The sequence below is a fragment of the Marmota marmota genome, unplaced genomic scaffold (assembly GCF_001458135.2).
Source record: "Marmota marmota marmota unplaced genomic scaffold, marMar, whole genome shotgun sequence".
Lineage (NCBI taxonomy): Eukaryota > Metazoa > Chordata > Mammalia > Rodentia > Sciuridae > Marmota > Marmota marmota.
In genome coordinates, this window is record NW_025999898.1 from 3,847,398 (window position 1) to 3,860,212 (window position 12,815).

General features: G+C 38.8%; 1 gene segment (V, D, J or C); it reads left to right on the top strand.

Annotated features, from left to right (window-relative positions):
* Positions 1 to 2,207: 2,207 nt before the first annotated feature.
* LOC107158412 lies at positions 2,208 to 3,057 on the top strand. The segment is given in 3 exon segments: positions 2,208 to 2,344; positions 2,455 to 2,786; positions 3,010 to 3,057. Coding segments are annotated over 3 exon segments (507 nt in total).
* Positions 3,058 to 12,815: the final 9,758 nt, after the last annotated feature.

Sequence of the window (12,815 nt, forward strand, 5' to 3'; positions counted from 1 at the left end):
AGGAAATGGAGATGGGGATATAAAAGATAGTAGAATGAATCACAGACATTACTTTCCTATGTTCATATATGAATACAAATATGTAATTCTCATTCATGTACAACCAGAAAATGAGAATTTAGACTCCATATATGTATAATGTCACAATACAATCAACTTTCATCTATAACTATTAAGAACAAATAAAAAATAAAATAGTTTTAAAAAATTCAGTATATGATTTACTTCATCAGTTGGAATCATAAGACCCTTGTGAAATACAATGAGTATTATTAAACAAATATAAACAAAAGGCTGGTATTCATGCTCAGAGTACCTTCATACTTGCCAGTGCCTAGGAGACAATGCATTTTTATCCATGTCTGAATATATGCATGAGTCCTGCAATTTGAGTCATTTTAGTGCTTCCAGTGCCTGTGGCATTCCATGTGGCCAATGGTGACAGGACTACTATTTGGTTGTGACTAACACATAGTCACAAACCTCAGTCTAAATTGCTGAAAGTAAAGGTTACAAACATTAGAACTGAGAAATCTTTTTTTTGCATATAATTATTTAATCTTGAGTTNAACATCCATAATCATTGATAATCAGAAAGAACTTTAATGCTTCAAGTTGAGTATTAGGATGAATGGCTTCTCTGTAGTAACTTGTTATACCAGACTAATATAACAGACATATCTTGAGTTCAGATTATTTTACCTTAGCCCATGCACAGTAACACATTTCAAATTTCTGAGTCCCTCACAACACAATAACAATTTGAACTACTCTTGCATTGCCAATCTGCTTGGTATATCATGTGTATCTTTTCTGTGTCTGTATCATTACCCTTTGGTGATTCATGCCTTTGCCACTACCTGTAATCCTCTGTGGCAAACATCTCTAGAAATTTTAACAGAGTCAACAGAAGAAAAAGCACTTCTATGGGTTCTGACAGAAGTATTTCTATGGACCCTAAAATGCTCATAAGTGAACCTTAAGTATTTCTGTTTTTAGTAGAGTGGGCCACTAATTTAACCATTCTTAAAGATGCTTATCTCTCATCTATGAAAATTGCACAAACCATACAAATGACAACATTGATCCGCTGATATTTCCTATATAAATATTACAGCTAAAACAGCCCAGACTAAGCAATATGAAAATAAGTACTTGTTCCAGCCATTCAGGTTTAAGAAGTTGGCAATAGGTGGGAAATAATGGTACATTTTGAGTTTAATGGATTTTTGAACAACAAAAAGAATGACATTCCATGTTTCTTTTTTGTCCTTTGTGGGAATGGAAATGTTGTGACATCATTTGAGTGAAAAAATTCAAGCTTCAGGCTGTTGTTTTTCAACAGGAATTTGGTGGCATTACCTTGGTTTAATTCTATTTAGAATGATAGGAACATTTGAAATTTAACATGAAAACAAGTGGAGAAAAATCTTGTGGGTATAATGCACATATTATAGTAAAATAATTTTGAGCATTCTTTATTTATTTTTTGGAATATAAAAATGTTTATTGACCATTAGAACTGAGAAATCTTAAAAATATACATGGAAGTATCTTCTAAATAGCATCAAGTAGATACTCATAAGATTTTTCAACTGAGTTCTTTGCCAAGCTCAATGTGAAAGAACCCGCGGAACAGTTTTTGTGTTGAGGATAAATATGATGGTACCCTGCAAGCTAATAAAACCACAAAGTTTATGTTCATCTGCTTAATTCTCACCTGAGAAGAATTTGTATCAAAGACACAATCTTAGTCCTATAAAGGGAGGTGTCAAGTGAGCTATGCACAAATTCACCATGAGGAGTCTGACGCAAGCAAGACAGCCACCCTGAGGATATGGGAGTCCATACAAAGGACTCACCAGCCTGTCCCCCATTCCAGGCAATTTTAGTGGAGATGCAGGTCAGTTGGGATTTCAGAGGTTTTGATAAAAATGTCATATGATTATGTGTATGAGCTTGGACAACAGGAGGCACTGCAGACCAGTTAAGAAGAGTCAGGAAGTAACCAGAACTGTAATGAGCCACCTTGTCCTGCCTGATGCTCTCTTGTTAGTTCTCACAGCTGTGACCTCCCACACCCCTGAGCCAACCCAACTCCACCCCTGCACACTTACTTGGCATCTTTATGTACAGGAGTCTGAAACAGGACCCAGGGAGCAATCAGAAACCTGTAGGACACTAATTTGCATGAGTAGAACCTCCCCTTCTCAGATTATGAAGAGGCCAAGGGAGAGCCTTGGGGGAATCTCCACTCAGCATCAGGAACAGAAAGCAGAGCTCAGGATGACCTTCACCATGGCCTGTTCCTATCTCCTCTTCACATTCCTTGTTCAGTGTACAGGTGACATGATATGGAGGAGGGATAGGGAGTGGGAGTCTTCTGATATGGGCCCTAATTCTACTCTTGTCTCTAGACAGAAATCATGCTCTCTGTGTTTCTTCCACTTCCAGGATCCTGGGCCCATTCTGTGCTGACTCAGCAGCCCTCACTTTATGGGACTCCAGGACAGAGGGTCACCATCTCCTGCACTGGAAGCAGCAACAATATTGGTAGCTATGATGTGCAGTGGTACCAACAGATTCAAGAAATGGCCCCCAAACTCCTCATCTATTATGATAATAATCGATACTCAGGGGTCCCTGATCGTTTCTCTGGCTCCAAGTCTGGCAACTCTGCTTCACTGACCATCACTGGGCTCCAGCCTGAGGATGAGGCTGACTATTACTGTCAGTCTTATGATAACAGCCTTGGTGCTCGCACAGTGCCCCAGTCTCATGGGGAAGTAAGACAAGAACCCCTTTACCATCTGTCAGGGGGGCAAACACTCCACAGCTTTGTTCAGACCTTCCTTATGGCTTCTTCTGCTAGCTCTACCATAGTTCCAGCTGAATCTACTGGCACTTCTTTCAGTGAGAAGCCTCTTGTCCTCTGTCCTCCTAGTCATTCAGAACAGCATTTTCCTAGGAAAATTCTCCATATAAACATAAATTTGTGCTCCTCTTTAGCTTGAGGAGCTGAACAGGATGGTGTATTCTCTTTGTCCTGAAAATTAGTGGTGAGGCAGACAGTGCAGCTCTGGTCATCTCAGACTTGACATCTGACAGGTAATCCTGTTTTACCATCCTCCATTCTTCCCAATTTCTAGGAATTCTTAATCCGAGTCTTCTTCACCTTATCCCTCATTGTGTATGTCTGTGATTCATGTTTTTGTCTAGTTTGATATAAGTTTTCTAACAGGAAATATTTGGCAGACAACAAAAACCTCAAATGTGAAAATTTTGATAAATTTTCAGATATTTTCACATCTTTGGGAACATCAGCACAATCAGGCAAAGGAATCCATGCCTCTACCCACAATCCTCCTTTGCCTACCCATCATGACCCAGCAATTATACTTACAAATAAGACACTGGATTTTGTAAATGCATTGTCTTTAAAATAGAATCATTGGATTAAACATGTAAGCATCCCTGATATCTCTGTAGATGGACATGTAAGAGCTTGTTTGATTTTGTCTTTTTATTTGCTTTCTTTTTCTTTTTCTTTTCTTTTTTTTTTGAGAGATGGTACAAGTGACTGAACTCATGGGAACTTGACCATTGAACCACATTCCCAGCCATATTTTGTATTTTATTTTGAGACAAGATCTCACTGAGTTGCTAGTGCTTCACTTTTGCTGAGGCTAGCTTTGAACTTGCAATCCTCCTGCCTCAGCCTCCTGAGTCACTAGGATTAGAGGCATGAGCCACCACTCCTGGCTTATTTACTTTCTTTTTAAACTCCTTAATCTTAGACTAATGTAAACTACATAAATAATAGTATTCAGATGTTCTGCTTCAAGTGGATTTAGTAAACCCGAATAATGTTAAAAATAAATTTTCTTGCTCTGTATAACAAATTTTTCATACAATATCAAATTTCAGTACTTCAAAGCCATAGAACTTAACAATAAAATGGGGTTTTTACTTTTATCATAATATCAAGTATGGTTGAAAAAATAGTCTGCATTTAAAGACTTCCAGATTAGCAATCTTAGAACTTGCACTTGTGTTTAAATTAATGAAGAAAGAAATTATTATGGCTAGATAATATCCTCATTTAAGTGGTTAGTCCTATTAATAACCAGTGTTTTTATGCATCCTTGAAGTAGTCCACAGATTGGTTTTAGTGAATGGGTGAGTTCATGCTAACAGAGCATAAGTCATCATTCCTTGTGATTTCCATATCACCTTCAGGCACCTGGATTCACAATGAACAAACAGTTTCAGTATAGGTTTAGCTTAATGTCACTGTCTTTGAGAAATATGTAAACCCTTTCATTGACATGTAGCTCATTTCATTACTACTTTAATATGCACACTCATGATAGATGAGATTTAGTGTTATTTCATGTGTTTTTTTATTTGTTGTTTTTATATATACATGACTGTAGGGTATATTTTGACATATTATACATATAAAAGGTACAACCCATTACAATTTTGATCCAATTATTGTGGTTGAACATGATGTGTAGTTACACTTATTGTTTATTAATATATAAACACAGGGAAGTTATGTCTGGTTCATTCTATTATTCTATTGTCTTTCCTATTCTCCCCCCTTCTTTCCTTCATTCTCCTTTTGTCTAATCCACTGAACTTCAATACTTTATCTCTGTAATCTCCTTTGCTATGGGTTAACATCCCCATATCATAGAGAAAAAATCAGCCTTTAGCTTTTGGGTATGAGATGATTTCACTTATAATGATAGTCTCCAGTTCCATCCATTTGCCCCAAAATGCCATAATTTCATTTCTCCTATTGATGAGTAATAGCCCATGCTGTATGTATACTACATTTTCTTTTTCCATAGATATGTTGAAAGGCAGCTGAGTTGGTTCCATAGTTTGGCTATTGTGTAGTGAGCTGCTATAAACTTTGATTTGGCTGTATCACTGTAGAATGCTGATTTTACATCATTTGGGTATATGTCAAGGAGTGGGATAAGTAGGTGGTTCCAATCCCTGTTTGCTAAGGAATCTCCATACTGCTTTCCAGATTGATTGCTCCAGTTTCTAGTTCTTATATCATGTGCTTATTTTCTATCTGCAATTTTCTTTCCAAAATATTCATCATTTTATACAATTTGTTTCACGTTGCTTCATGTAAAAAGTTTAAATATTCTGGGTTTATATTTGGAGATTAAATTAGAGCAAAGAATAATCAAAGAAAAACTCTGTATATGCTGGTGCATTTGGGCTTGCTCATGAAGAAGAGAATTAAATTTCCTGATTTGTAGTGGAATATAGAAAACATTTTTGTCTTCCTCTTTCTGAATTGAAGGGCAAGTGGAGTTTGGCTTGTGGAAAGGGAGAATCTACAGTAAATTATCAGTCATTAAAGTTGAGAGAACCATGTGAAGGTGGAGAAATAAATTTTCATCAAAACTAAAGAAAATCACAAGGGGACCTATATTGCCTATTTTTCACAGGTAGATAAATGAAGGAAGGAAGAAAGATAGGAGAAAATAATAATTAAAATTTAATGTATTAAGCTTATAAATTTGAATCATTTGATAATACACATATCCCATGTATAATTTATTTTAAAATAATCTATTAATTAGAAATGTAGTTATATACCCCAATATCTATACTATCACTTTCATAAATACGAAAAATATTAGATTCCACAAAGTAAACTATTTGTCTTATGAGAGGAAAAAACATAATGCTTGATTTTTAATCCTGTCTATATTCAATTACAAATTGTGTTGGAGTTGAAAAGTACCAAACTACTATGAGGTGAGTTACATTCTTAAGTATGGAAGTTTCTAAGCCCTAGAATGTCACTCGTTATCTATCTTGGGATCCAGAAATTTCAACATTATGAAAAAATAACTCAACATCTCTAATAATTAGAGAAATACAAATTAAAACCACACTGAGATTCAATCTCACTGTAGTTTGAATGGTAATTATCCAGAATACAATCAACAGTAAATGTTGGCGAGGTTGTGGTAAAACAGTACACTCATTCATTGCTGGTTCGACTGCAAGTTGGTGTAAGCACTCTGGAAAGCAGTATGGAGATTCCTCAGAAAACTTAGAATGGACCAACTGTTTGACCCAGCTATCCCATTCCTTGTTTTTTACTCAAGGACTTAAAGTCAGCATACTACAGTGATGCAGCCACATCAATATTTTAGTAGCTTAATTCACAAGAGCTAAAATATGGAACCAGCCTAAGCACCCTTCAACAGATAAATGGAAAAAGACAATATAGTACATATACACAATGGATTATTTCTCAATGATAAATAGAAAGTAAATAATTACATTTCCTAGTAAATGGATTAAACTAGAGACTATTCTGTTAAGTGAAATAACACAATCCCCCAAAATCGGAGTGGATGTTCTCTCTGATATGTGTATGTTAAATTACAAGAAGGGCAGGCAGGAAGTAATGGATAGAAGTACTTTTATTTGACAATGGGGGATGAAGGGAAGGGATGTGGTATTGAAATGGGAAATACAGTAGAATTAATCAGGCTTTACTTTTCTATATGCATCTATGAATACATGACCAACATCATATACAACCAGCGAATGGAAAATTATACTTCTTTTATGTATAATATGTCAAAATACATTCTACTGTCATCTATCTAATAAAAACAAATAGAAAATGAAAGGAAATAAAAGTTTTTTTTAAAAATTCAGAATATAATTTAGGTTCTCAGTTGGAACCATAGGACTTTTTTGAAATGGACTGAATTATTATGATAAATATGAACAAAGGCTAATATTCAGGCTGAACTTGCATGCTTCCCTTCCAGTGCCTAGGAGAAAGTGAATTTTTATCCATGTCTGAAGACATTCATGATTCCTGCAACTGGAGTCTTCTGAGTGCCTCACCCTCTGTGACAGGCATTCACATAGACAATGGTGGCTAAAGTGCTGTATGGCTGTGTGTAATTGATAGTCACACTTCTCAGTCTCACTTGCTGACAATAAGGGTTACAAACATGTGAACTGAGAAAGCTTAAAAACATGCATAAAGGTGTCTTCTAAATGGCATCAAATGGCTACTCATAAAAGTTGCAACTGAGTCCCTTGCCAAGTCCATGGTGAAAGGACATTTGGAGCACAGTTTTTTGTGTTGGGTATAACCTAGATAAAATAAAAAAGGGAACTTTATGTTCTCCTACTTAATCCTGAATTGAGAAGAATTTATATCAAAGACACCATCCTAGACCTATCTAGGAAGGAGTCAAATGAACTATGCATGAATTCACCATGAGGAGTCTTAGGAAAGCAAGAAGGCCATCCTGAGGTAATGGAGAGGCCACAAGAGGGGCTCATTGGCCTGCCCCCTAGGCAGAGGCAGTGGAATGTAGGACTGTCTCAGGGAGTGTGACCACAGTGTCACATGATGATGTGTATGGGCTTGGTTTATAGGGGGCATTGCAGAGTAGTCAACATGGGTCAGAAAGTAACCAGAACTGTAATGAGCCACCTGACTCTGCCTGATGCTCTCTTGTTAGGGCTTACATCTGTAACCGCCTGTGGGGAGAAGTGCATGGAGTACTGTATACATGGCATCCATTAAGGGCTTCTGAGTGGCAGGCTCCCCTCCTGCTAGGCATGTGAGCAACAGGTCATTTACCCTGTAGACACAGCCCTGGGCATGAGGCCATGTGTTGCAGTCCCTGCACTTGCTCCACAGCCCACTCCTCAATTGGTCTCTGCAAGGACAGTTAGCAGAAATTGCATTGGTGGCTCCCTGTAATGTGCTTAGCTACTGCCTGAGTATATATACATGGTAACTGCAAAATAAAATGAGACCTGATAGCTGCTTGGTCTTCGGAGGTCTTGATTAGCAGTCTGCAGCCACACTCTCCTTTACCCTTTTCTGTGGACCTTCTTGCTGGACAAGAGAGAGCCTACATAACCTCCCACACCCATGAGCAAACCCAACTCAACCCCTGCACACCCACGTGGAATCTTTATATATAGGAGTGTGAATCAGGGCCCAGGGTGCAATCAGGAAACCTGAAGGGATCTAATTTGCATGGATAGACACTTCCCTTCTCATAATATAAAAAGGACAAGGGAGATACTTAAGGGAACCTCTGCTCAGCATCATTAACAAAAGACAGAGCACAGGATGACCTTCACCATGGCCTGGTTCTCTCCTCCTCAAATTCCTCCTGTTCAGTGCATAGGTGACATGATATGGAGGAGGGATAAGATGTAGGTATTCTCTGATATGGGCCCTGATTCTACTCTTGTTGTTAGACAAACATCATCCTCTCTGTGTCTCTTCCTCTTCCAGATCCTGGGCCCTTGTGTTGATTCAACTGCCTTCACTGTCTGGAACTTCAGGAAAGACAGTCACCATCTCTTATGCTGGAAACACCACCAATGTTAGGAATGGCTGGAATATGCACTGGTACGAACAGCTCCCAGAAATGACCCCCAAACATCTCATCTATGGAAATTAGAAATTGACCCTATGGGATCCCTTATCACTTCTCTGGCTCTAAGTCTGGAAACTATGCTTCAGTGACCCTCACTGAGCTCCAGCCTGAGGATGAGGCTATTTCTCTGTCTTATGACAATAGCTTTCATGCTTGCACAGTGCTTCAGGCTTATTTGGAAGTAAGAGAACCTCTTCTCCATTTGTCAGGAGGGCAAAAGCTCAGGAGTTTTGCTCAGGCCTGGCCTATGGCTTCTTCTGCTAGCACTAGTACAGGTCCAGCTGAATCTATGGGCACTTCTTTGAGTGAGAAGCCTCTGGTACTCTGTCCCTAGCGTTACTCACAGCAGTATGTTCCTAAAGAAATGCCTCAACATAAACATAAATTTGTGTTTCTCTTTAGCTTGAGGAGCTGAACAGAATTCTGTGGCCTCTTTACCATGAAATTTAGGTGATGAGGCATCCAGTGCAACTCTGATCATTTCAGATTTGACCTCTGATGGGGAATCCTGTGGTTTCATCCTCCATTCTTCCCTAATTACAGAAATTCTTAGAACGCTGTCTTCTTCTCCTTAACCCTCATTGTGTACATTTGTTATTCATGTTTTAGCCTAATTTTATATAAATTTTCTAATATGAATTATTTGGTACAATATAAAACATGCATAAGAGAAAACTTTGATAAGTTTTGACTTATTTGTACACCTTTATGAACATCAGCACAATGAGGCAAAGGAATTCATGCCCTTGCCTAAAATCTTTCTTTGACCTTTGGGAATCCTCCCTCCATCTCTGCTCAAAGAACCTCTCAAACAACCACTGACACTCTCTGTGACTATTGATTGTGTTTCCTTTTATATTCAGATACACACAACAGATATTCCTTCTTTAGTGATGTCTTCCACTATAACTTCTCTTTGAGACCCTTCCACATTATATTGAAATCATCTTGATTCTCCTGAGGACACATAATGACCTGGTCCTTGTTTGTTGTTGTTGTTGATGATGGACACTATTCTCTGACCACATATGTATTAAAATTTTATTTTTAACTCCATCAGTATAGATAAGGTAGCCTTCCCTGTATTCATTGTATTATTGACCTCCTGATCTAAGATATTTTCTTCAAAAATTCATGGAAAACAATCAGAAATATTGTTCTTTTATCATCTTCTCACTGTTCATGGACTCAGCATTTTATAATTGTGCCTGTGGGCATGTCTAGCTGTACCTTTTCCATCCTCACTTTGGAGAACATCTCTCCTAATCCAGGGCTTGTGGTGAAGCTGAGAAAAAAGGCTAGAGAGCTGGCATGCATTATTCTGAGGGAGTTACTTGGAAGCAGAAGATCATTGCAAGGTAAAGGCTCCTGCCTTATGTGCTCAGGTCAGAATTTTGAGGGTGTCTCTTACATTGCCAGGAAATTTGCAACTGAAATACATTTCCTGGACCCCATTTGAGAATGGGAATAATCCAAAGAAAATTGTGTCATCTTCATAATCTGATAATAAGTGCTGACACTTCAGAGAAGTCAAGACCGGTACAGGTAGTGAAGGTTTGGATTTCCAGTTGTATCTAGGATGGTGGAATGTCCATGAGAAAAGATAAAAATGCAATTTTGGTATAAGTCCTGTCTGTGTAGCTCCATATCATTTTTCTGAATTTCAGTGAGTTAAATGAGAAATGAGTGACTTTCATGTTTTCTTCTTAATCTCATGTCAGCTGAGATTTCCTGTGATTATTACTAACATCTAACAAACACTTCATCTTCCAAAGAGATGTGATAGAATATCCAAGGTGGGTGGCAAAGATGGCAAGATCTGGAACTTAAAAACTACCCCCTTCAATCCATTCAGGGAAAAAAAAAGTGGATTTAGGTAGTTGCAGCTAAGAGAACAATGTTTAAAAATCCAGGTGGACTGAATGCCACCTTTTGGCATGTTTTTGTGTATTCTCTCACTTTAACACTACTATAAGGAATTCAATGGACATGTATTGAGGCCCAAATTGCCTCTTCAGATTTGGCACACAATAATCAAATGTTTGAAAAATCAAAAAGGAAAACAGCTCTCACCAAGGTAAAATGTACTAAAAGATTTCTGGAGGTGAAGGTCAGGAAAAGATTGACTACCACCCATGAGAACCACCAGAAGATACTTGTGCAAACTCAACAGTAGGTCTATTTGTATGAATACTCAGAGAGCTACTCTGGGTGAGCCTGTGGTTAGGATTCAGCTCTCACTGCCAAGGGGCAAGTTTGATTTCTGGTCAGAAAAGTGTTTCTTTTGATAGCTCTAGTGGTGCATTCCTGTAATCCAAGATACCCAGGAGATTGACGCAGTGAGATAACAATTTGGAGGGAAGCTTCAACAACTGAGGGACAATTTGTCCCAAAACAAAAAAAATAAACAAAATAACAACAACAACAACAACAAAATACTACAGAGAAGCCATTCATCCTAATACTCAACTTGAAGCATTAAAGTTCTTTCTGATTATCAATGATTATGGATGTTGCTTTTGTGAGCAACTTATAAGGTGTCCAGTAATTGGGTGGACATAGGACTCTGCATCAGATGTGTGCACATATAGCATCATGATTTCCAAATATCCCAGTCAGAATTCTCTGCTCCCTTGAATGAGGCCTTGGTTCAGGGTCTATTTTTCCCAATAAGATAGAATCAAAGAAGGCCTGGGCTACAACTGAACAATAGCAAGAGAAGTTGAAGAGCTATTGCCCTTCTTCTTTCCTGCACATTTTCTTCTGAATGTTGACAAGAATTATCCCATTGAGTGACCCTGTATTGAGTTAGTTGCAGAATGAAAATGAACACATCGTGTTCATTCACCACATGCAGTGGACAAGTGTGAGCAAGAATTTTGCCATGTTATTTCACATTGCAGAGTTGCAACTTTATTCATCCAGAATAACAAAACTCTATGGAATGATAACTAAGCAAAAATTTTTAAGTCTATGCATCTTACTGCCAATAGATAATGTGTCTTCATTGGGTGTCTTATTCAGTGTAAAAAAAAAAAAAACAGGTGCTTCTCTCTTCCTCTCCTTTTCTTCCCCTTGGAGCAGCGCCCCCAATAAAATCTCTTGGTTTAATTTCCATCTCTGGTGAGCCACTCACCATTCAGACCTGAAGGTTTTAGACTCTTCTGACACTCAGGAAACAGGAATGTTTGGAAGGTCCTGATCTGCTTTCCTCTGTCATGCTCTTCCACCATGATCTTTTTTTCTGATCAGAGTTATGGAGCCAGCCGTCAATAGACTAAGACCTCTGAAACTGTGAGCAAAATAAATACTTCCTTCTCTACATTTTTCTCATCACATCTTTTGGTCACACTGATGAAAATTATAAAAGAAAAAGAAACAGGATGAATAGGAGATACACTAAGGAAATAGCACAGATGATGTGTGAAAAATAGAGACCTGTGACCAACCATCAGAACAGGCCCAGTGGCCTGCCGGTGTGGTAGACACATCACCCCATTGGAGGAGGGGCAGAGCAGAGCTGCCGCCCAGTCCGGCAAGGTAGGCAGACCTGACACCGACTGGCAGAACAGACCCAGCGGCCCACCAGCGTGGTAGCACATCACCCCAATTGGAGGAAGGGCCCAGCTGCCGCCCGCAAGGTAGGCAGATCATGTGTCCCGGAGAAGGGGCCCAGTGGCCCATCGGCCTACTTGAAAGATCACCAAAATTGGAGGAGGGGCACAGCCACCGCCCACACCTGCAAGGTAGGCAGAACTGCAACCTGGAGAACAGACCCAGTGGCCCACCAGCGTGGTAGAGAGATCACCCCTATTGGAGGAGGGGTGCAGCTGTTGCCCACAAGGTAGGCAGACCACGCGACCTGGAGAAGGGGCCCAGTGGTCCGCCAGCATGATAGGCAGATCACCCCAATTGGAGGAGGAGCACAGCCGCTGCCCGCCCCTGCAAGGGAGACTTTGCAACTATACAAGAGCAATATAAATATATAGGGGGAAAATTCAATAACACAACAGTTTCACCAAGCAGAAAGAAATGCGAGCAGTATAAAAAGACAAGGAAAGAAAGGACCACAAGCAATGCAGGTCAACTCAACTTTAGAAGAGGTAATAGCTGCAGCAGATAGAATGTCAGATAAAAAATTCAGGATTTACATGCTTCAGATGATCTGGAGTCTCAAGGAAGACATTAGACAGAAAAATCAGACAATGAAAGATCACTTCAACAATTAATTACATAAACAAATCCAAGAAGCAAAAGATCAACTATACAGGGAGATAGAGGTTATAAAAAACAAACAAACAGAAATCCTAGAAATGCAGGAAGCAATAAACCAACTTAAAAACTCAA